Source organism: Agelaius phoeniceus, chromosome 9 (assembly GCF_051311805.1).
Source record: "Agelaius phoeniceus isolate bAgePho1 chromosome 9, bAgePho1.hap1, whole genome shotgun sequence".
NCBI lineage: Eukaryota > Metazoa > Chordata > Aves > Passeriformes > Icteridae > Agelaius > Agelaius phoeniceus.
Window position 1 is genome coordinate 31,523,327 of NC_135273.1, and position 24,907 is coordinate 31,548,233.

Here is a 24,907-nt window from a genome sequence, read left to right on the forward strand (position 1 = left end):
GAAGTGCACAGCTTTAAATGCAGAAGGAATTACTACAGGTGCATGGCGTTAATTGCAAGAAGTAATTACTACACGTGAACTGCGCCAAATGCAGGAGTAATTACTGTAAGGGCGCAGCACTAAATGTAATAATTACTGCAAGTGCAAAGCATTAAACCCAGAAGTTACTACTGGAAAATGCACAGCATTGAAGGGAAAAGTAACCACTAAAAGTTCAAGACATTAAATACAAAAGTTACTACCAGTGCAGGGCATTAAATGCAACAAATAATCATGGGATTAACTGAAACAGTAACTACTACAAATGCAGAGCATTAAAACCAGAGGTAATTACTCCCAGTGCACAGCATTAAATGAAAAACTAATTACTAGTAAATACATGAAACAAGTAATTACTACCAGTGCAAAATATTAAATGCAGAGGTTACTCCCAGTAAATGCACAGCTTTAAAGGTAAAAGTAACTACTACCAGTGCAATGACAAGTGAAGATACTGCATTAAATGATAAAAAAACATGTAAAAAATAGTAAAAATGGTAAAAAATGGTAAAAAACCAGGTAGTTTAATTACTACAAGTGCATTAAATACAAGTAATTATTTCAACAGCACAGCACTAAGCAGATATTAGAATTGTAATGTGTAAGACAGAACATATTGACAATCAATTAATTAATTAATTAATCAATTCCTGGCAGTGCCCCACCACCCCCTGTGACCCCAGGGAGGAGAGGAGAGCACTGACTCGGACACTCCCTGGCCTTCCTCCCCTTCCTCCTCCTCCTCCTCGGAGCTGCTTCCCGAAAATCCGCGTTCCTCGTCCGTGGAGCTGCCCTCGCTCCCCGGGCGCTCCATGGCCCCGGCTGCTCCCTCATTCCCCTGGGCACTCCTGATCCCCTCCAGCCCCAGCTCTGTGCCACCCCCTGGCAGGTGCCAGCTCCCTCCATGCCAGGGCACCTGCACAAAGGGCACAGCTGCTGCAGGGGCCGCAGAAACCCAAGAGGAGAGGATTTGGGAGCCCTCGGGATATCCTTGGCTGTGGAAAAGGGCCAAAAGCTCCAGCAGGAGACCTCGTGTGCCCTTTTCAGCTCCTTAGCCCTGCAGTGGAATTAGGTGGCAACAAAAATCCAGTTTCCTAAATGTTCCCAGGTGTGCCAGTATCACTATAGGATGTGAAATAACACAGTGCGGACATGCAAAGTAAAAGAGAGTTTTTGAATTTCTGACTCTAACATTTATAGATTTCCAAAAATGACAGGGGATGGGAGGGTGACAGTGCCACCTCTCCAATGACAAACCAGCAGCCTACCAAATTTTCCTCCTCTATAAAAGAACACAAAACAATTTGTTATTTACATAAAGTGTGTGAGAAAGTTGGTTACAAGAACGTAAACATAGAAAGCTTAGAAAAACTGAAAAAATCAGGGTGACATGCCACCACACCAATGGAAACATGAGGATGTTATTTAAGGGATGAAATGCACAGATCTGTTTTCCTCCTTGGAATTTACAGCCAACTTCACCACGTTGGGAAGTTACAACAATTTTTCTTCTGACAAGCTGTTAACAACTCAATTTAAGAAGAGATAAGTTTATACTTCAGCCTCTGTCTCGTGGTTTTACCACAGGCTGCCATAACTTGCTCTAAATGTAAAAATGTTTGAGGCAATTCCCAATTTTTTTTGCTTTTTTCTGCCTTCCTACATGCCCAAACTGTTTGAAGTCCTTCTCCAGTACCCTCTCCCATAGCTCCCACTGCTCCCAGTCCCTTGGACAGGGACTCCACCTCTGCCCTGGCCAGTCAGTCCAATGTTTGACAGCTCTTTCTGTAAAGGAATTTTTTCCCAGTATCCAGCCTAAACCTCTTCTGGTGCAATTTGAGGCCGTTTCCCCTTGTCCTGTTCCTTGGGAGCAGAGCCTGACATCCCCTGGCTGTCCCCTCCTGGCAGGGAGTTGTGCAGAGCCACAAGGGCCCCCTGAGCCTCCTTTGCTCCAGGCTGGTGGAATCCCAGCAGCAGCTCCTGGGAGTTTTTCTTTACTTTTAGAACCCTCAGTGCCATAAAGACAGAGCAGAATTTCCTTGACCAACAGAGCCTTGAAAGACCTGAGGCCTCAGCTTCATAAATATTCCAGTCAATTATCACAAACAGCTCCTCTTTCTTCGTAAATCTTGTTGTACAACCCTTGGCAGGGCTTAAACCTTTCAGCTGGAGCCACTGGGAGTAAAAATATATTTTAGGAGCAGTCGGTGAGTGCTAACAAGATGCTCACAAGGCATAAAACAAAGTATTAGAGGGAGCTGGTACATTTTCTATTTGAAGAGTTGTACATTTGGCTTATATTGAGTAAAAAAACCAGTCAAATAGTATTTTTGAAGCTAAACGAGCTGAATTGTTGTTCTCTAAGAAATGTTTTGTTTTCCCAATACCCATGAACCTTAAATCACATGGGGTTTTTGCTACATGTCCTCAAACTGGGGTACCTTGGAGTCAAATCCCTCCTGTTGTATTTCATTCCCTTTTAGGAAGTGAGATTTTAATGCCTGACGGAATTTTTACAAGATTTTTTTATGAAATGGCTTTTCAAGTGCAGCTTTTTCCAGCAGCACCTTTTATTAGTTTCACATTAAAATCTATAAAAGTTTAGTAGAGCATGCTGTGTTTATTAATCCCAGTGATACATTTTTAAACATCAAAGCCAATGGCAAATGGATGCTGGGTTCTCAGGAAGATGAAAGGTTGGAAAGCCAAACTTTGGGCTGTGTGGGGTGGATTCCCCCCATGGAAATCAGGCAGATCCAGGTGATTGATGCAGACATGGATTACAGAATTCATTAAATTTGGAGAAGAACTCCAAAGTCATCGAGCTCAATCTTTGACGAGGCTTGGAGCAGCCTGGGACAGTGGAAGGTGTCCCTGGATGGGCTTTGAGGTCCCTTCCAACCCAAACCAGTCTGTGACCCCATGGACACAGCCCCATCCAGTTGTTTCATGATGTTCACCGTTTCCCTCCCTAAAAAATGAGGATAAAAACCTCATTTCTTAGCTCAAGAAACTGGAGAACCTCAAAGGACCACCCAGAGCAGGTGGGTCAGTGCCTGGACCTTGGTGGCTGCCCTGCAGAACCTGCCTGGGAGAGTCCCTGGCAGAAACCTCCTGTCCTGTGGGACCTCAGGAGATGAGTGCTGAGATCAGCTGAGAATGCTCTTAATGAGGCTTTTCAGAAATAAAAAATGAGGTCTTCCCTGGTGGGTTTTCAATTATGCCACAGGACTATCCAGAGGTTCCTAATTTGCTGCTATTTGAGTTTTTTAATGCATTTTCCCACCTCCCAGCACTGTGCACTTGACCTTGTTACAATATTCTTAATGAGGCTGATTTAAAGCATTTAGGACAAGACATGTCAGATAGGTGAAAAAATGGGAAAAATCAATTATTAGCTTAAATTTAGCAATAAGAGCTCAAAGCCCAGCATCTCTATCTTCACTTCTATTTTATTGGGTATTTTCTGATTATACCATGACTTTCAGGTGGGAGATAAGAATCAGCTTTATTGGGTATTCTGAGGAGTGGTACCCAAATTTGGTGATCTTCTGTCCTTTAAAAAGGGGGATTTGCCCGCCTGGAGACTTAAAAATGTCTTTTTCAAGCTTTGATCACCTTTTATTTCTATAAACAAAATAAAATTTAAATAATAATAATAAATAATTTCAATAACTTCATGTGCATCTTGGCCTATAGTCACAGCAGGGGGAGATGCAACAACCACCTGCCTATTCTTGATTTAATAAAAAAGAAATAAATAATCAAGTTTTATGTGCCAAAACCAAACTAAAACCAACTGGCATGGAAAAAAAAATAATTCCTGGCCCTGATGGGGGTAACCTGGCACTGGGAGTACAACAGCAGCATTAGGAGAGCAATTTAGGGTTGTGACCCAGCAGATTCCCAGGAGGAAAGGGATGGGTCCCCATTCCCAGGCTCATTCCCAGGATTTCAGTGCTCTGAGGACACCTTTAATGTGATTTTATAGGGGTTTTATATGGCAGGTGCTGCTGGCCACCCAAATATGAAGGTGGAAGATTCAGCACTCAGCACTGGGAAGGCACAATAAAACCCTCAGCAATTATTACACTCATCATTTCAAGCCACGATGACCCTTCAAGAAACCTTGTCTTCCTTTTATCATTTTTATGAGGTGAGCAGGTATTTAAGAACGAATTGGGATGAATTCTAACACAGTGTTTGAATCTGAGGCCATTCAGCACAGGAAGGACTCACAGCACTAAAAATCAGGAAGCAAAAGTGCTCCTCTTCCATGGGAGGGTCTGCACTAAAGCACCTCCACAGTGTTAAAATGGGCAAGAACTTATGGAAATTTCATTATGCAATAAAAGGGATTTTATAAAATAAAATGTCTGTCAAAAGAAGAAATAAAGCACAAAGCTTAAATAAAATATCTATGGGGAAAAAGCCCAGACATGAGGCTGAATTATAGCCCTGGATTTTGAAAAAGAGCACTGGAATAGTCTGGGAAAGTCACCTGGAGATTAAGAATTACATTTTCTTAATAAATGTTCTGATATTAATATTCCCATGGGCCTTTCAAGTAGCACTGGGTGTCCTTGGGATGTCAGTGTGTCCATGGGAATGAAATTCCTCCTCAATTAACTTTCTAAAAAAGGGGAATTTGGGTGCATTCAGGACAAAGTGAAGTTTTAGATAAAAGTTTCTGTCTTCTTGCAGTATTCACATTCCAAATGTGAATCCAAGGAAGGATTTCACTGTTTAAGTGTCCAAGGAGAGGCTGGACAGGGCTTGGAGCAGCTTGGGATAGTGGAAGGTGTCCCTGTCCATGGCAGGGGTATGAATGGATGGGATTTAAGGTCCCCCCCAGCCCAAACAGTTTAGGGATTGACATTTGGGTTTGAAATTCCCTAAATATACAATATATAAAGAAAATAATAACTATTTCTTTCCTGACAAATAGCACTTTCCAGATCCACAACTCACAGGTAGCAAACCCCAGGGAACACAATTCCCTGTGGCTCTCTCTTTGCTGGTGATGAGCCAGGAGCCAAACTTGGACTGGAACTTCCAGAAGCTGGAGTGCCAAGGGAAGGTGCCAGATGGATTTGGGATGTTTACCTGCACACCTGTGCAAAGTGGCACCCTCAGCTCAGTTTCCACCCACGTGTCCACACTTCCAAATGCCAAACAGCCTTTCCTGAAACATCTACCCGCAGCCAGGAGGGTCCATTTCACAAATCCCATTTCAGCCAAACAAATATTCCACTTTCTGTTAATTCCACTGAGCTTTGCTGAGTCCTTCAGGCAAACAGAGGGATGGATTATTGGCAGTGCTGGGGTGGGAACACTGGGAAGTCAGAGAACCATGGAATGCTTTGTGTTGGGAGGGGCATGAAGGATCAGCTCATTCCACCCCTTCCACTGTCCCAGGCTGCTCCAAGCCCTGTCCAGCCTGGCCTTGGGCACTGCCAGGGATCCAGGGGCTCTGGACACCCTGTAGAAACAATTCCCAATTCCCAATATCCCATCCAGCCCTGCCCTCTGGCAGTGGGAGCCATTCCCTGTGTCCTGTCCCTCCATCCCTTGTCCCCAGTCCCTCTCCAGCTCTCCTGGAGCCCTGGAAGGAGCTCTCAGCTCTCCTGGAGCCTTCTCCAGCCCCTGTGGGCTGTCATCTGTCACAGCCCTTGCTCTGCCTTTTCTCTGGGCACAGAAACTCAATTTGTACCACCCCTTGGGCAATCCACCTGCCTGGGAAGGGAATTCCAACTAAATCCAAGAGCTGCCACAACACGGTGAGGATTTGCACTGCAGGCATTCCCATATCCAGCTGAAACCCTTATTGTGGCTGACTTTCAAGGCTGAAAGAGATGAGCACCTCATCCCTAACCCTTTGCTTCCAAATCCTGCATGGAATCTGTTTTTAACCCCTGTAACTGCACCCATCCCACCATGGCTGGATCTGCTGGCATCAGGACGAGCAAGGAATCACAGAATTGCTGGAAAAGGATCACTGAGTCCAACCATCCACCCAACAGTGCCCAGTCCTCCCCTAAACCCTGCCCCCAAGTGCCACGTGCACAGTTTTAATCCCTGCAGGGATCCACTGTGTCCCACTGGTGTTTCCCACTGCTGAGGTGGGAACAATGCTCAGAAATCCCTCTCTGCTGATGGTAAAACCATTTCCAGGGGTTTTTTCCATTCCCACTGCTCCCAGAAAACCCTCAATGATATTGCTATCATTTACAACAGTGTTTCCAGCAGCTCAGAAAGGCAGGGAAGAGCAAACACAGCTAGAGGAATATTCTATAGGAATTAAAACTGGTATTTGTAGGTAAACTGTGGCTTAAGATTAGTCTGTGACAGATAAACCCAAATCTGAGTGATACAATGCTGACACTGGGATGGTAGAACCTCCTTGCCTGCCAAACCCATTAATGATTCAACCCAATTACTTGTGCAATTTATTCAGAATTATTGTAATGAACCAGACTCTCACTAGTCTGTAATTAATTATATTCCCCAAGTGAAACAACCCCAGGGCACGAAATGGCCACTTTTTCATTAAAGTGAAATAAAACCCCACCACACCCCATCCATTGCTGCTTTTATCAGCCAGTGGGCGACAGGAGCATCTTTAAGACATATTAAATGTTAATGATCCCATTCAAGGACAAAGCAATTAAACCCTGAACAAATCAGAGGGGCTTCTAGAAACTGGTGCCTTGCAGACCTACTCTGCATAAGGAACTTCTCTGCCAGCCTTGATCAGATCATTCAAAGCCAGGCAAAGCCAAAAACGCAGGAAATGCCAAAAGCCCAGGAAACTGGCACAGCTAAAGAGGAAACCATTGATTTACATTATTTTCCTCAAAAAAGAAGTGCAGCAACAACAGAATTCAGCAGCCAGAGGCACATGAAATGGTCCTTGACACATTTTCTTCATGAAGAACTCAGCAGCTGCACTTTAATATTATTTAATAAGCGAAGTGACAAACACAAAGAGGGAATAAGAAGACCTCCAAGATCACTGATAAACTGACCCCACCTTTTCAACTCCTTCCCTGGCAGGGTGGGCAGGCCCTGGCACAGGGTGCCCAGAGCAGCTGGGGCTGCCCCTGCATCCCTGGCAGTGCCCAAGGCCAGGCTGGAGCAGCCTGGGACAGGGGAAGGTGTCCCTGCCATGGCAGGGGTGGGATGAGCTGATTCTTATGCTCCCTCCAACCCAAGCTGTTCTGGGATTCAAAGAAATCCAAGTTCCTTTTCCCATGGCTGCCTCATCCCTCTCCAAGCCCTGGATACTGGTAACAGCTTGGGCCTGGATGGAAAACGTGGATCCCCCAAACTGAGAATGATCCAGTGCTTCTCCTGAGCTCCAGCAGGAACACAGGGTCACAGGGTCATTGTCCCATTATGACTTCAAAGCTCCTGACAATTAAAATCATTCCCTTCCACTCTCTCACCATCCTTAATCTGGAATCTCCACATGGGAAAAGTATCTTCTGTAGCCATAAAAGGAGAAATAAGGCTACAATGTTAACTCCAATACTTTATTACAGGCCTTTCATCAAGAGATTCCAATTGATAAAACATTTCCTAAATGAGCCTGCATTCCTTGGAGATGTCCTGCTTAGGGAGCTTTATCCATAAAATATCTGATGTTGCTCAAGGACACACTGGGGGCGAGTTTAAAAACTGCATTTTTCCTCTTTTCTTTTTTTTCAGCAGCAGGACAATAAAACAACAGTGCAAAAGGCTCTGACTTTTCCAGCATTCCAAAGAGTTTCAGATCTCCCAGGTTTCCCAGGTAGAGGGATATCTCCCAAACTGCCAAATTATTTCTTACTTATCATTTCTCCAAGTCTCTGAGAGCCTGCCCAGAAAGGACATTTGATGAAAGATTTTAGGTAGAGTGATGGCTGTAAAGAAATAGGAATGTATACAGGACAGGAATGTACTCAGCCTATGAAAACCTGGGTGTTTAGGGAGGGAGGATGAGGAGAACAGCAACCATAAATAAATCAGGATTATTCCTACATTGTTCCCAGGTTGGTATCACTGCTTGAGCCCCATCCAGTGCCTAAAGAGGCTCCAAGGGAGCTGGAAAGGGACTGAGGACAAGGAATGGAGGGACAGGACAAGGGGAATGGGTTCACACTGACAAAGGGGAAATTTAGATGGGATATTGGGAACAAATTCTTCCCTGTGAGGGTGGAGAGGGGCTGGGATGGAATTCCCAGAGCAGCTGTGGCTGCCCCTGGATCCCTGGAAGGGTCCAAGGCCAGGTTGGACAATGGAGCACCTTGGGGTAATGGGAGGTGTCCCTGCCATGGCACGGGTGGCACTGGATGGGTTTTAAGGCCACCACTGCCCCATGTCCCCAGGTGCCACCTCCACACATATTTTAAATGCCTCCAGGAATGCTGATCCCACCCCTGCCACGGGTGCCTGTCCCAGTGCTTGACAACATTTTCCTTGATGTCCAACCTAAACCTCCCCTGGTGCAACCTGAGGCTGTTTCCTTTGGTCCCTCTGTGTTTAAATTACAGCAAGCAAAATGCAAGGCATGAGCTGATATTATTCTGTATTTTAGAGGTGGAATTATTTTAATGCAGCGGTAACAGAGAACATTTGATTATTTATAAAGCACAGGCCTGAACATTTAATTACAATGGTGCCTCATAATGAGTGGGCCCTGCATCCCAATTCCAGGTTACTGTGCAGAAAACCCCCTCAATTTTCTAAAATTGGTAAATTACAGGAATTTTAAATGGAGCTCCAAAGCCTGACACACAAACCCAAATCCATCCTAGGTACAAAAAGGGATTTGAACAGGAGCCACATCACGAGGTGCTGTAGTAAATTTACCTATACATTTAAGCTGATATCCCATTTTTTTGTTCTTTTGCCCTCTTCAATTCCATCTTGTTGTAGCCTGCTCTGAGGGTTTGCTGACATGGATTAATCCTGTCTACATCCCATGAATTAATTCCTACTCCTGCATCCCCCACAGGCATCTTCACATGTTTGGGTGGTTTTTTTTAAAGGAAGTTAAGAGAATTCAAATTCACTGCTGCATTCTTCAGTTCCACTTAATGCTTACAAACTTGAACAGAGCTGGGGGGAGTATTTTGATGGAAGCATTTTCCCAGGGAAAATGTGAGATTTCCTCACTGGAACTCTTGTACAGGGATTTTTGTTTCCTCTCATTAAAAATACATTTATTTCAGAGCATGCATTTTTTTTCCCCAACTAGAATCATTTGTTCTAAAGCATCATTTTGACACAAACATCCTCATTTTGAAGTCCTAGGATAAAACATTTGGATCTAACAGTTGATGGTTATTATTGACAGCAAGGTATTGCTGCAGGACAAAAATCACATGGGAATTTTTTTCCCCTCCATTGTTTCCTTTTTTCCTTTTGCACAACACAGGAATTGCCAGCAAAAAATCATGAAAAGAGGGAAAAGGGAAGAGTTTGGAGCCTTCAGCCCTGCCAGGCTGTTTCACACCCTCCAAGATGGGAAAATCAAAGTGCAAGCCCAGGGTTTTGCTCTTTTCAGGAAGCAAGAACCAGATCTGACCCTTGAAATCTCTTCCATCAGCACCCATTCCACTCATCCCACTTCAGACAGGAAAATAAATCCTCCAAATTGTGCTACTTAAAAAAAAAAATTATAAATTAAAACCATATTCTTTTGATGTGAATGGTGCTCCAGCAGCTTTCTTAGCTAATAAATAGCAATAATATTTATTATTTCCTATGCATTCCTTAATGCAGCAATTTTTTTTTTCAGGCTCTGAAGGAACACAGAGGAAAAAAGACATTGGAAAAAATTTTTGGAGATGTTCACTGCAGCAAAAGGAAATATAAACGTAACTATAAACCTTCTGTAGTGCTGCTTTGCCCCAAACCCCTGGAAACCCCAAAATGCTGCTCTGCCTCCCTTCCTCCATCTGGCACACTCTGCTTGCCCAACATTAATTATATTTTATTTTTTTATATTTTTTAACTCAGCAGGAAGAATACTGTCTCTGCTCTTTAGACATCTTCAAAAGAAAAAAAAACCAAACCCAAGAACACTTTGAGTTCCTGAGCTATGACTCAAGTTGAGAAAATCAAGAACAATTCAAAAGCTGTGATTTTCTAAACCAACAACTGTCTTTAAGACTCCAAAACCACTTGATTATTTACTAACTACATTTGAGTCATCAAGTTGGATCTGAGTGTAACTTCCCCACACAAATTAATGTTATTTATGACCTTTTTGTGAGGAGAAGAAGAGCAGTAAAATTTTGATTTTTTTAGACTCCTAGAAAGGTTTTGGTCAGAAGGGACCTTCTCTCCTAATGGCTCTTTTTCCCTGAGGGAGATTTTTGGGTTGATAAAAATATTTTAAAAGCACAGAGTAAAAGGCTGAGAGAATTGGGATTGTTCAACCAGGAGAAGGGAAGGTTTGGGGTGACCTCATTGTGTCCTTCCAATGCCTGAAGAAGACGACAGGGAAGATGGAGAGAGATTTTGGACAAAGGATGGAGCACCAGGACAAGGGGGAACGGCTTCAAACAGACAGAGGGGAAATTTAGGTGGGATATTGGGAATTAGGAATTGTTCCCTGGCAGGGTGGCAAAGCCCTGGAATAGAATTCCCAGAGCAGCTGGGGCTGCCCCTGGATCCCTGGCAGTGCCCAAGGCCAGGCTGGACACTGGGGCTTGGAGCAGCCTGGGATGGTGGAAGGTGCCCCTGCCATGGCAGGGGTGGAATTTTGAATCTTTAAGGTCCCTTCCCACTCAAACCACTTCATGATTCTGATATTTGGTTTCTTTTTTTTTCCTTAGAAAATAAATGAAAAAACAAGGTGAATTTCTGTGCACCAGCCTTTCATTCCTGACCACCCCCATCCCTTCAGAACCAGAGGTGTTTCCATGAGGATCTATTTGATCAGCCTAAGGTGGTACCAGCTCTCTGCACAAAAATTAGAAAAAGCCCTGAGATTACAAACTGAGCTGTTTGTCAGAACACAGAATTGCACTGCAGGTGCTGAGTTCCAGCTCCAAACCTTGATATAAATACCATATTTTATGTACATTATATTTATATAGAAATATATTACAACAGCTTTAAGACACAGCATTTTCTTTTCTATAAAAATTGTGGTTCTTGTTAACAAAAAAGTTGGGCTGAGTTCAGAAGATCCCAGAATGGTTTGAGTTGGAAGGGATTTTACAGATCATGTATTTCCAGCTGCCTAGCCATGGGCAGGGACACCTTCCAGAGATCTTCAAGTCACTGAATGTGCCAGAAAATGTAAAGACAGTTGAGGAAAACTGGCTTCACCTGGCTTGCTGCCACATGTATAATCTCAGACAACAGAGTCTAAAAATCAACAAGTCAACTGCACATCTGAGAACTCAGAGGAATGGCCTCAAGCAGCAGATGGCTCATCCAAAAAGGAAAAAAAAAAACCAAACAAGCACCATTAAAAGCCCCAACCTACTGTGGCAATTAGTGCCACACTTTAAAGTGTGCAGGAGGAGAAGGAAGATTTAAAAACTGCCTGAGGATATTCAACCCAGCAAGGATCAGGAATGATTAAAGCTGCAGCTCTGGTTCAGGATGCTGGTCAGCAATTAATTCTGGGTGCTGGAAATGCCACGTTTATGGAGCTTTGGGAGAATCCATTCTGTGCTGTGATTTAGGGAGGAAGAGCCAATAATACCAATTCACTCCTGCTGAAAAAGCAGAAAATAAACTGTTCCTCAGGAGTGCCAGCACAGTGCTGCCAAGCAGGAATGCTGTGAGAGCCACCACACCTTGCTCTGCCCTTTGGGAAATGCCCTTTCCAGCTCATTCCTTCATGGATTGGCAAAAAAAAAGGCCCAGAATCATGGAAATCCCAGAATTCTGGAATGGTTTGTGTTGGGACCTTAAAGCTCATCTTGTCCCAGCTTCTGACATGTGCAAGGACACCTTCCACTATCCCAGGGTGCTCCAAGCCTTGGACACTTCATGCCAGGATTCTGCTTTTTGGGGATTCTACCACTTCCCCCAGGCACCCTGTTCCAATGCTTTACAACCCTTTTGGTGAAGAAATTCTTCCTGATGCTCAGCCTGAACCTCTCCTGGCCATTTCCTCTTCTCCTGTTGCTTGGTACCTGGGAGAAGGGCCTGACTTGGAGAAAGAGAAGCAAATCTATTATGCAATACTGGAATTAAACAAACCACAAAGGGCCTGATGGAAATCCCACAGTTTTGCAATCATAACCCCCGTCCATCTGCTTGAACCAAGGGTGTTGGGGCCAGGCCACGTTTTCCACCATTAAATTGAATTTTTGCCATGGGGTGTCCTCAGGAAATCACTCAGCTCCAAGGCCCAGCTGCCACAGGAGGAGCTGCAGCCCTCAGGGGAGCAGATGGTGACACCATCCTCGTGTCACTTGGCCTCCCCACTTGCAGCTGTCCCAGCTTTGGAGCTCTCACCCTCCAAAGCCTCTTGGGAGGGTTTTGTTTCAGGGAATTGCCAACAGCTTGCCCAAAACCTGGGAAAGCTTCCTGAGCCTCAGGGTGATGGACCTAAATCCATCAGGGATGGGTCTAAATCCATCAGGGATGGGTCTAAATCCATCAGGGATGGATCTAAATCCAGCAGGGATGGATCTAAATCCAGCAGGGCTCCCACCTCCCTGGCAGGGAAAGGGAAATAAAGGCTGAAAGATCTTCTGATCTTGCAAGAAGTGTAAAAAGCACCTGAGATAATGGATGACAAAAATTCCAGCTGGTCCTTGGAGACCATGTGTTGGATCCACAGTCCATGGGATACACACACAGCAGAGGTGTTGGGAAATAGGGGAAAAACACCCTGGATTTATGGGAAAAAAACCCATTATTTAGCAACAAGGGTGGCAAAAATGCTTCTCAACTTGGCAGAGTTGGGTTTATTATTCTTTTGGGGTTGTTTTTATTCATTCTCCTGCGCATCAACACTTGAAGCACTGCTTCCATTTTATGGTGGCCTCTACATATGGGTCCATCCCCATCTCCATGGAGCTCCTGGCTAGAAAACTGAATTATCCTGCATTATCCTGGACTGCATTCCCACCCCATGGATGCTTTTAATTCCCTTTTCTACTATTCCAAACTGGGAATAGGGAATGTCTCAGCATTGTGGCCAAGGAATGGGTTCATGCCAAGAGGAATCTCCCCTCATTGTCCTTCCATCCCACAGCCCATTTTTCCAGCTCTTTCCCATCACAAATTCCATCTGCCTTCCTACACCAGAACTTTGCTGCTTCTCAAGCCCTTTCCCAACACTTTTTGGTTGTTGGATGCCTTTTTCCCAAAAACACATGGATTGCAACAGAAGGAGCTGTGGTTCTCCCTGAAGAAAAAGGAATTACAATATTTTCCTATTTTTATCCTATAGGATAAATATATATTTTAATCATATATATACCTCTGGAAATGTCACCCTGAGATGAAATTCCTGCCACATTTACACTTGTGTGCCTTCCTCTGTGTCCCAGAGTGACAAATATTTAAAATTCCACTCTCTTTTCCCTGGAAAATTCAGGACTATGAGGTACATGGGGCAGCAGATGGGAAGGTTTTAGTGGGAGCAGGGGATGGCAAGGAAGGTGTCCCAGGAAAATGGAATATAACCCTCATTATTCCTGGGAAGGTCAGTTCAAGGACATTGGAAAAGGATTCAGCCCATAGAAGCTGCAGAGAGGAAAGGAAAAGGGAAAGGAAAAGGGGAAAGAGAAGAGGAGAAAGAGGAAAGGGGAAAGGGAAAAGGGGGAACAAGGGAAAAATGAAAAAGGGAAAAATGGGAAAGGGAAAAGGGGGAACAAGGGAAAAATGGAAAAGAGAAAAATGGAAAAGGGAAAAATGGAAAAGGGAAAAGGGGAAAATGGGGGAAAAGGGAAAAAGGGAAAATGGGGGAAAAGGGAGAAAGGGAAAATGGGGGAAAAGGGAAAAAGGGAAAATGGGAAAACAAGGGAAAACAAAGGAAAATGGGGGAAAAGGAAAAAGGGGAAACAAGGGGGAAACCAAGGGGGAAACCAAGGGGGAAACCAAGGGGGAAACCAAGGGGGAAACCAAGGGAAAAAGGAAAAGGGAAAATTGAAAAGGGAAAAAGGGAAAACAAGGGGGAAAGGGAAAACAAGGGGGAAAGGGAAAACAAGGGGGAAAGGGAAAACAAGGGGGAAAGGGAAAACAAGGGGGAAAGGGAAAAGGAAAAGGGCTCCTTTCCAGGACAGCCAAGAAACCTGAAAAAAGCTGGAGAGGAAAGAAAAGCAGGGAGCAGGGCAGCAAGGTGGGGCACCCCAAAGGCTTCCAGTTTGGGATGATGAGGTTTTTAAAGAAACATTGAGTTTTTCAGTTATTCCCTGGGAAAAGGAGCAATGGAAAGGTCAGGTCAGTCCAGCAGTGAAGGACACAGAAGGAAAGTGGGAATTAGAGCAGGGAGCAGAGGAGCAGACATGGGGTGATCCCAGCACCTCTTGAAGGGTTAATAGAGATTTAATAAAAAACAATTAACTTTGGAGTCTGACTCAAGTAAACACCCTCTATAAGAAAAGGAACAAAGTCCTACTTCTATTGATGTCTTGTCCTCAGGCTTTTAAAAAAGCTTTTGGCATTAAATTCAGCACCAACATTAACTTCTGAATAAAGAGAGCTCTGACATCACCAGCTGCAATCCTGATTGGATTATTCCTGATTTGATATTTCCCATGGGCATTCCCATGCTTTTCTGGTCACTGATGTCAACATCCATCAGAGCAACTCCCACTATTCCAGGTGGGAAATATGGTATCAGGTTCTGCAATGGTCAGCACAGAAATTGTCCTGTTGACATTGCTACCCATATCCATGGATATTGTTTTACTGTTCCAGGAAATTGTCAGGGCACAAATCATGCCCCAGGGATTTGGGGCAGGTAGAGCAGAGCTGATTTCTGTAACTTGGGGAAAATAACTACCAGAGATGGAGATGTAAATGGGAAATAGCACAGATTTTCTTGGAAGCAGATGTGTTGTCCCATGAGGAACAGCTACCACCATTCTCATTTTCAGATCATCAAGAATGTAACAAAAAACCCAGATATAAATCAGTCCCAACAGCTCAGTTATCACTGCTGGGGTCACCAAGGCACAGCACCTCCTGCACAACCCAAAGGCCACAATTCCTTCTTCCCCCTACACACCACAAACACATTTTGCAAAGAATCAATAAAAAAAAATGTGCACTCTGCTGGCCCAACTCAGTATTCCCCAAGTCCTTCCCCACAGAGCAAATATCTTCCTTATTTTCCAGGACAGCCCACAGGGCAGATGAACAAACTCAGCAGTTTTCAGAATAAATCAGCATTAAAAATCTCCTCCTAGATGTGCAATAAAACAGTCTTAAAACCAGCTGGCGTTCTCATGCTAAAACATGAAATATGTTTGTTATAACTTTGTGCTATTCCTGTAGGTTTAAATCATCCCTATTCCCATTGCTTTTCTCAGTAGGATACACCCTCACATTTATATTGATACATAAATACATCCAATGGACACACACACATGTTATGGAGGTCCTATCTCAGCTTCAGCTTGGGCTACTCACCCATATTCTTCCTGTTTTGCTACTGCCCAGGAGTATTTAGGGACCCCTTTTTTAAACAGCAAAGCACTCACCTTAAAATCCCAGCTGGACCTCAACACTTGGCCAGTTTGGTCAAAGCCTTATGAACCAAACGATGAAAATCTCTATCAAACCCTTCCCTCTCCTGCTCCATCACCAGCTCTCCAAACATCAGCCCCCTGCCCTTGTCCACTGCTCCAGGTCCAGAACTCCTCCTGAATCCCAGAACCAGATCAAACCCACACCACCCAAACCACTAGCCCTGTGTAAATGCAATACAGGATGGGATGTGCAGCAGGAAGGAGGCCTTCATGGAATCCCAGATTGGTTTGAGTTGGAAGGGACCTGAAATTCCACCCCGTTCCACCCCCTGCCATCAGCAGGGACACCTTCCACTATCCCAGCGTGCTCAGAACCCCCATTTTCCTAAAGATCTGCTCTCTGTCCTCTTTTCTTCCCCCATCATTTTCTGCCTCAAGACTCCTGCCACATGCTTAAACCAGTGGGATGGATGGCTGCTCCCAAAACATCCCTCTGGAAGGGGCTGTGCTGTGCTCCAGATGTTCTGGAGCAAGATCCAGCTGTGTGAGGCCAGCAAGGCAGCACCCCCTAACTTATCAGCCAGTTTTAGTACCTGAGCCATACTGAGTTATTCCCACTGAGTTATTACTGAGTGTAGCACCTGAGATGCACTGAGTTCTCCCCCCGTGCTGACTGGAAGGAACTTTATTGTCACACCATGATATTTTCTGAAAAATCCCTTCACCAGGGTTTTTCTCCTGGGAAGATGAGAAGCATCAGCTTCTCCACGTTTTGCTCCTCTGGAATGTGGTCTGGAGATTGTTTATCCAAACATGTGAATTATTTTTAACTAATGGCCAATCACAGCCAGCTGTGTCGAACTTCCTGAGTCTGTCACGAGTTTTTATTATTCATTCTTGTTAAGCCTTCTGATGTCTCCTTTCTCTTTCTTTAGTATAGTTTTAGTATAGCATTTTCTTCTAATATAATATCATAGTATAATAAATCAGCCTTCTAAAAACCTGGAGTCAGATTCTCATCTCTCACCCTGTCCTGGGGACCCCCAACACCACAACTCTTTATTTCCATGCTGATAGGAATAATTATTGCTTTATAATAAATCTTTATATTATGTTTCTATGTTTATAAATGTTGTTACACAATAAATGTTTTTACCGCAATGAAGAAAACAACACCTGATTTTGGAGCACCCTAAATTATGTCATGCTAGACTGCAAATTATCCATCTGCTGCCTCCAATTAGCCAGGAAGGTACGAGGGGCCTGGGAGAGGATGTGGATCATCATTTCATGCCTTGCTCTGCCAGTGTGCAATGGGATACTGGGAGCTAATGGGTGCCATCTGCTGTGAGCATGGAAAATGGGATAATGCACATCAGTCCCTGATGGCTCTGTCAGGGACATATTACTGGGAGGGATTTGTTATCCCAGCTCCTGCTAGGCTGCATTTCTGCATTAGTTTCTATCTTAATGAAGAAATGATTTGTAGCCCTTGTTTTATTCTGCACACACAAAATATATCAGGTTTTAATAAAGTGTCCTGTAGTCTGTAAGGTCCATTCCAACCCAAACCACTCTGGGATTTCAAGTGTTGCTAAGGCCCTGGTAAAGTTGTTAAAAAATTAATCAAAGATAAAAAAGGAAAGAAAATAGAGTAAAAATCCAATTTTATCTCAAGCTCTCAGCCATAGCTGTATTTTACAGCAGTGGAATCATCCTAAAGGTTTCCCAAGTGGCCAAACAGGGATGTCTCACACAATCCTCACAGAAACTCATTAATTAGCAATTTATTTGAGCTACCAAATGTTTACATTGCAATATTTTCACATTATTCCATTTAAATCTCCCTGTGAGACTCCTGTGATTATCAGCAAACTGGAAGGAGGGTTCTGGAGGAATTCTCTAGCAACAAAAAAAAGATCACAGAATGGTTTGGGCTGGAAGGGCCCACCCAGTGCCACCCCTGCCATGGCAGGGACACCTTCCACTGTCCCAGGCTGCTCCAAGCCCTGTCCAACCTGGCTTGGACACTGCCAGGGATGGCAGGATTGTGCTTTCCCTGCATGCTGAGAATGTCCTCTCAATAATTAAGTTTCTATTTCTATATTGAATATTCAAATTTATGCAGCCAAGTATTGCAAATTAACCAATCTCAAACTACTCTACTTGAAATGCCAAGGAATTCCCACCCATGGGGATGCTCTGTGTCACCAGGGGTGTGCAGGGATGGCACAAAATGAGGATATTTGTTCAATAACCACAATATTTTATAATTAGGGAAAAGATTCATTGACTTGAGGTTTGTGCTTGATACACATCTGGCTGCCAAGAAGTGCCAGGAAATTCTGCCTTCAAATATTCTGCCACCTTTTACTGGGGAGAAGGGTGGTAGAGGAGAGATTGACCATGTTACCACAGCATCCCCAAAAAAGCCCAAGAGCTCTGGCACCCAGATAAACCCCTAGGAAAATATGTTTATCCATGAAGATGAATGAGTGTCCCAAATTCCTGCCTTAATTAAGCCTATTTTTATAGCCTGAATATGAATTTGCAACTTCTCTTCTTTTAACTCATCTCCAAAGGAAAATGTTTATATAAAAGTGCTCACTCAGATCCAATTTCCACCTCCAAAATCCCATATAAATAGAGCATGGCAATTTAAACTGCCCTTCTTTCAGCCATCCACCCCACCAGGATGACCACCATTATCCTTTTCCATACAGGAATAACACTCCAGAGTTGCAAAAATCAAACTCTTTCAGCTTCCAATGGATGTTTGGGGAAGGAAACACAAAGATAAACTAATTTTTGATGCCCACAAGCAAGGGAAAGTCTACATTTGGCTGCTCAAGTGCTGAACAAACCCATTCCCCACTGAGGTGGGGCCTCCTTCTAACACAAATCCAGTGACTCCAAAAGAATAAATCCACTCCCAATCTCTTCCCAAACAGCCAGAACCACCTGAAAGCTGCAAAAATCCTGGAGAAAATAATCAAAATTCAAGAACTGCTTCTTAAGGAGCACTTACCCTTGGAGGGCTTTTTCTCCAAACCAGTCCCCCTTCCCCAGAGTGCGGAGGAAGACGGGATCTTCACTAGGAGAGTCCTCCCTGGTGACGTTCACCTGTGGAAAAGCCAAAACCCCACAGGACTCAGAGAACTTCTAATTAACAGCTAAAACGTCTTTGTTCAGAGGGGAATTTGGGAATTTGTCACCTCCTGGATCTCTCAGGAAAGGCTCCTCTGGGAGCCATCTAAGTCCCCAGAGTCCTGCACTCTCCCCAACCAACCATCCAAAAAAATGAGCAGTGATTTTTCCTTCTACTCCTGCAAAAACACACAGTTTTGGATTTTTGGGAATGTTTTTAATTCTAAACATGGAGATGGCTGCACAAGCACAGTCACAGGAGAATAAAATTCCAAAAATTTGCTGTGTATCTATCATCTGCGGCTTAAAGCTTCCATTAGCTTTGTTCCACAGGGCTCCCAAGTTCCCTGAAGGGACAGGAAGAACACAAATCACCACCATTGGGACACAACTGAAGTGAACCAGTTTGGGGCATTGCAGGATGAAGTGTGGCTCTGCTCTCTCTCTCCAGTTCAGGGAGGGAACAAGCTGGAGCAGAAATCAAATCTTTCCATCTTTTTAACCAGAGCTTTTGCACGTGGAAATTCCCAAAGCTCAAAGGTGGGATGTGTCAGGCACATCCTTTTGGGTTTAGTGATATCCCAGTGTAATTTCCCTATTAAATTTATGGCCTGCACCTTGTCCCAGCTCTTTAAGGGGCGGCAGAATCAGTGGGTTTGAGAGGTTAATGAGCAGCACAAGGTGCTGAACGCCTGCACTGACTCATGGAAGGGCAGGGAATGTGGAGTGGGTGAGCCAGGAACACCCCTGGACAAACAGAGGGAACTTCAATGCAGATTTCAGCTCTTTTTCCATGACTTCCAATGATCCAAAGCAAACAGTGTTTAGAGATTAGGACAGAGTGACTTCTACAATGTTCAAAGCTCTGAGCCGGCCTCCAGTGGGGAACCTGCATTAAATTGGTGCCACATTGTGGATTTTAAAGGGGAAAGGGTGGGAAATGACACAGCAAGGCCCATGCTGCCTTTGGATAAAGGCAAGCAGCACTTCCCAAGCAGAAGGGAATGAGCCATTTCCATCCATTATTATTCCACAGATTCCTGCACACAGCATGGTTGGAAATCACTTTGATTTCTGCTTGGTAGGACTTGAGGAAACAAGTTCAAATAAATACACTAAAGGAGCTCAGGAGTGGGGTCAAGTGGGGTGGGTGGAGCTGACAGGGAAGAAGGAATTTGGTCCTAAAAGAATTATCAATGGAGGATGGGCTGGAAGAAAACGAGAGAGAGAAGAGGAAGAGAAGAGGAAGAGAAGAGGAAGAGAAGAGGAAGAGAAGAGGAAGAGAAGAGGAAGAGAAGAGGAAGAGAAGAGGAAGAGAAGAGGAAGAGAAGAGGAAGAGAAGAGGAAGAGAAGAGGAAGAGAAGAGGAAGAGAAGAGGAAGAGAAGAGGAAGAGAAGAGGAAGAGAAGAGGAAGAGAAGAGGAAGAGAAGAGGAAGAGAAGAGGAAGAGAAGAGGAAGAGAAGAGGAAGAGAAGAGGAAGAGAAGAGGAAGAGAAGAGGAAGAGAAGAGGAAGAGAAGAGGAAGAGAAGAGGAAGAGAAGAGGAAGAGAAGAGGAAGAGAAGAGGAAGAGAAGAGGAAGAGAAGAGGAAGAGAAGAGGAATCAATGGAGGATGAGCTGGAAGAGCAGAAGTTTTCTCAGTATTTCTCTGAGGAGTGATGGGCTCAGAAACGTAAAAATTTATCTCTGCTCACTTCAGCCTGGAGAAGAGAAGGCTCCAGGGGGACCCTAGAGCAGAATTCCAGGGCGTAAAGGTACAAGAGAGCTGGAGAGGGGCTTGGGAAAAGGCACAGAGGGACAGGACACAGGGAATGGCTTCCCAGTGCCAGAGGGCAGGGCTGGATGGGACATTGGGAATGAGGAATTGTTCCCTGGCAGGGTGGGCAGGCCCTGGCACAGGGTGCCCAGAGCAGCTGGGGCTGCCCCTGCATCCCTGGCAGTGCCCAAGGCCAGGCTGGACTTTGGGGCTGGAGCAGCCTGGGACAGTGGAAGGTGTCCCTGCCATGGCACAGGTGGGAATGGATGGGCTTTAAGGTCCTTTCAATCCAAACAATTCCATGATTCTGTGTGACTCCAGACACTGTGACGTGACAGGCATGGCAGACATTCTCTAAGGAGCTCTCCCTGATCCTGCTGATGCTGACTGCAGACACTGCAGGTGTGCTCCCAGGAGCTGCTTCCTGCATTTTCCTGCCTTGCTGAGCTGCCTGAGTCAAGTTTTACCACAGGACATGGGAGGTGATGTGCTCCAGCTTCTGCAGGTGCCAGGCAGCACACACTGACTCTAAAATCCTGTATTTTGTTGTCATTTATTCCCTGTTTCACTGCTGAGCCACTATCCAAGGCTTAGCATGGATTAATTATTACATCCATCCTAAGCCAGGCATTAAAATTAAACTCCCTCCAGCTCCATCCACCCATCAGCCACTGGTGTCTCTTTTCCAAAGCAATAAGCTTGGAAGAGAAAATTGGGCAGGATTTAACCAGCCCCGTGGGAATTTCTGTCAAGCCATCAGGCTCCAGCTGAGAGTCTGGGAATTTTTTAGCAAGTCCCAGTGCCTTGTTTTATTTTAGCTCCCTTTTTCTGGCCTGCAGCTATCACAGCAAGATAAAGGAGCAGAGGCCAGGGACAAAGCCAAGGAGCTGCTCCAGGAGGAGTCCAGGGCTCTGGAGCAGTGGTCAAGGCCATGGGAGGTCTTCTCCATCCTCTGGGTGAGGGGAAAGGGCTGCAGGCCAACAACTGGGATTTGGTTTTTACATTTCTTTGTGGATTGGGGAATGTTGTAATGAGTTCAGAGGAACCATGGAGTTGTACCCAGTGCTGGAGCCAGGCTGGGAGAGCTGGGGGTGCTCACCTGGAGAGGAGAAGGCTCCAGGGAGAGCTCAGAGCCCCTTGCAGGGCCTAAAGGGGCTCCAGGAGAGCTGGAGAGGGACTGGGGACAAGGCATGGAGGGACAGGACACAGGGAATGGCTCCCAGTGCCAGAGGGCAGGGCTGGATGGGACATTGGGAATTGGGAATTGTTCCCTGGCAGGGTGGGCAGGCCCTGGCACAGGGTGCCCAGAGCAGCTGGGGCTGCCCCTGCATCCCTGGCAGTGCCCAAGGCCAGGCTGGAGCAGCCTGGGACAGTGGAAGGTGTCCCTGCCATGGCAGGGGTGGCACTGGATGAACTTTAAGGTCCCTTCCACCCAGGCCATTCCAGGATTCTGTGCTGCTGGGAAGGGATGGGATCCACCCAGTGACCAAGTGGGGCAAAAGCCTCTGTAGCCAACATAGCTCCAAACACTCCTTGGAGTGGGAGTGGAGATGGAGATGTGGGAGGGAGATGCACCATCCCCATGTTTTTCCCCATGAAAAAATGGCAAAACAAAAAGGATTTGAAGCTTGGCTCGTGATTGTCCACACTCTGAGAAAAGAGGGAATATTATTTCTGATTGAAGGCAAGTGAAAGGGCATCAAACCAACTAACTTGGATTTCTGCAGGCTATGATTAACTTCATTTCAAAAACTTCTCCAAGACACTCTTATTAAACTGAAAAAGACCATTTTTTGCCTTACAATAAAAACTGGCTCTCAGAAAGTGGAAGATGATGGTGGAAAATGAGTTGGCAGCTGGAAATCACTGTGTATTCCCTCCAAAACCTCCATCCTGCTATGTGGAAAGAAGCCAAGTGTCTCTCAAGTGTATTAGGCAGGCTAAAAAAATTATAAATAATTGTTGAATAGAAGGAAGAAACTTGGTCTATAAAATCCCATCAGTGTTTTATGGGAAATGAGGTCAAAAATATTTTCCCTGTGAGCAGTGGAAGAGAAACTTTGACCTTTTTTTTCCCCTATGGAGACAGCTCAGAGATCCCTGCCTTTCTATTATTTGGAGAAGCTGGGAAGAGAGAGCCATGGGAATGAAGCCTGGAAGTCAGCCTTGGAAGGGGGATGCTTAGCAAAGAAATCATGGGGTATATTTAGGAGTAGGATTTATTTCAAAGAAATTGAGTTTTGTGGCCATTAACCCAGAGACTCAACAACAGTTTCCACCCCAGAGTGTTGCCTGGGAGCACATGTGAAACCAGCAGGGGATTTCATTTTCAGCCCTTCAGGCCACTCTTCCTTTCCTGACCCAGCCAAGGAGCTCCATTACATGTCAAGTTCTGGCACATTTGAGCCCTGAGAGGGGAGAGAGCGAGGCTGGAGCAGGATTTTGGGAGCCCCTTGGCCTGGGAAGGTGTGAACTCACCTTTCCTTTGCTGATGATAAAGAAGGTGTCCCCTCGTGCCCCTTGGCGGATGATGTACTCTCCACTCTCGTAGTGAGTCTGCAAGAGGCAAAGGAACCAAATGAAGATGAACAAATCAAAGCAGAGCCTGTCCTATAACCCATAATTTGGCAGCTTTGTTAAGAACATCACCCTGGACCCCTTTTATCCCAGCTTGACATTGGCTGTGACTTAAAGACTGTCCTGTGGTAAGGAATAGAATAATTAAACTGGAAGCATTTGTGGCTTGCCCATTTTTCTTCTGGCTGTGCTGGTGCCAGCCTGTGCCCAGATGAATTATCCTCACAGCCTGGATCCATTTTTAGCACATCAACAAGACAGAGGAATTTCCAACAGGGAATAAGCTACATGAACTAAACTGTAATAGGAAGTCTGGTATAAAATTTTTTTTTCTCCTTTTTTTTTTGGTGGTTTTGGTGGTTTTCCAGCTTTGCTAGCAAGGGTTTTGTTCAGCAAGTAAGTTTTGCTTTTTTCCTGTTATTACAGCAGTATAATCTGTCCATTTTTGCCTTATTTTGTGGAACAGCCCTTGCTAAATTCATGTCACAGCCTATCAATGCTAACATCTAAAATTGTTAGAACACTTTCATCCCTTGTGTCACCCCATCAAAAGCAATGTGCATTTACATATCACCAAAAAACCCAAATATTTTCTAAATCAAGACTTGCAATTGATATTTAGATCTCCCTCCAAACCTTGGAATCTTCATCCCAGATGCTCTGCCACTGCAAATTCAACCAACAGCAGGCTGGGGGATGCCAAGAGCTTCCCCTGCAACCTCTCCTGCATCTCCCTTGGCATAAATGTCTCTTGGATTTTTCAACCATGACCAGGAGAGCTGGAGGTATTGGGTATTCTATCCCAGCCCAAATTTGGGACAAAATCACCCCAAAAATGCCCTGCATTCACCATCAGATCTTCTAATCCCAAACTATGTATAAACAAGCAAGGACTGGAGCTAAAACTGGGGAATTAATCCAAATCCTCAAATTTGGTTAAGCTTGAGATTTTTTTTCAAAGGTGTTGTGTTGACCTGAGTTTGTTTATTTATCTTTATACCCAACCTTTTTATCATTTACAGACTGTTAACAGAACCCCCAGCTTTTCTCATTTTCATGTGCCAGAGTGGAAAGAGGGAGGGGGAAAAAAACTCTGGAGGAGACCTGGACACAAAATTGCAGTTTTACTGCTTATGTTGGGTGTTTCTGGAGAGCAAATTTAAAGTGCACATTTTTGACCATCCATGGTGAAATTCCTTGGAAGGGCCTGATTTTAGGAGGTGTTGGGATCAGACCCCTCTCAAGTGGAATCTTGTAGGCACCCAAAAATCTAATTAATGAAAATACTGGATTAATGGCTTCTAAATTTACAACAGGTGATCCATATTCATTGGTATTTTTACACGATTTCTGGGCAATTTAACATGATAAACCTGCTCCCTAAAAGGCCATTTCTTGGTCTTGCTCACCAACTACCACCAGCACCAACTGCAGAATAGAGTCTCAGTCCTGCTGCTGTAACCAATTCCCACCCACAAGTTCTTCTAATCCATCAATTCCATTCCACCATTCCACCCCTAAATCTTCCCAATCATTCCCACACATGGCCCTTCCCAAATTTCCCACCCAGAACTCCTCCAAAGGAATGGGAGGAACACAAACTTGAGCTTCAAAGCACCTAAAGTTGCCTCTCTTCTTTTTTAAACTGAGCTCTAATCTCAGCCAAGTTCTTCCAACATTCCAATCACATTCCTCTAGTCTCTCCTTGAGTGCCCAGAGCTTTCATTTTGCTTG

The 24,907-nt window shown here is 44.7% G+C and overlaps 1 protein-coding gene across 3 annotated transcripts in view; it reads right to left on the reverse strand.

Moving 5' to 3' along the window:
- The window catches only part of PRKG1 (protein kinase cGMP-dependent 1), a 384,521-nt gene that overhangs the window by 68,644 nt on the left and 290,970 nt on the right, over positions 1–24,907 (reverse strand). For all 3 annotated transcript variants that reach the window (XM_054637121.2, XM_077183425.1, XM_054637120.2), the window contains exons 6-7: positions 23,075–23,152; positions 18,724–18,818 (exon numbers count right to left, since the gene is read on the reverse strand). In XM_054637121.2, the coding sequence (XP_054493096.1) occupies positions 18,724–18,818; positions 23,075–23,152 (173 nt within the window). The remainder of the gene's footprint in view (positions 1–18,723; positions 18,819–23,074; positions 23,153–24,907) is intronic.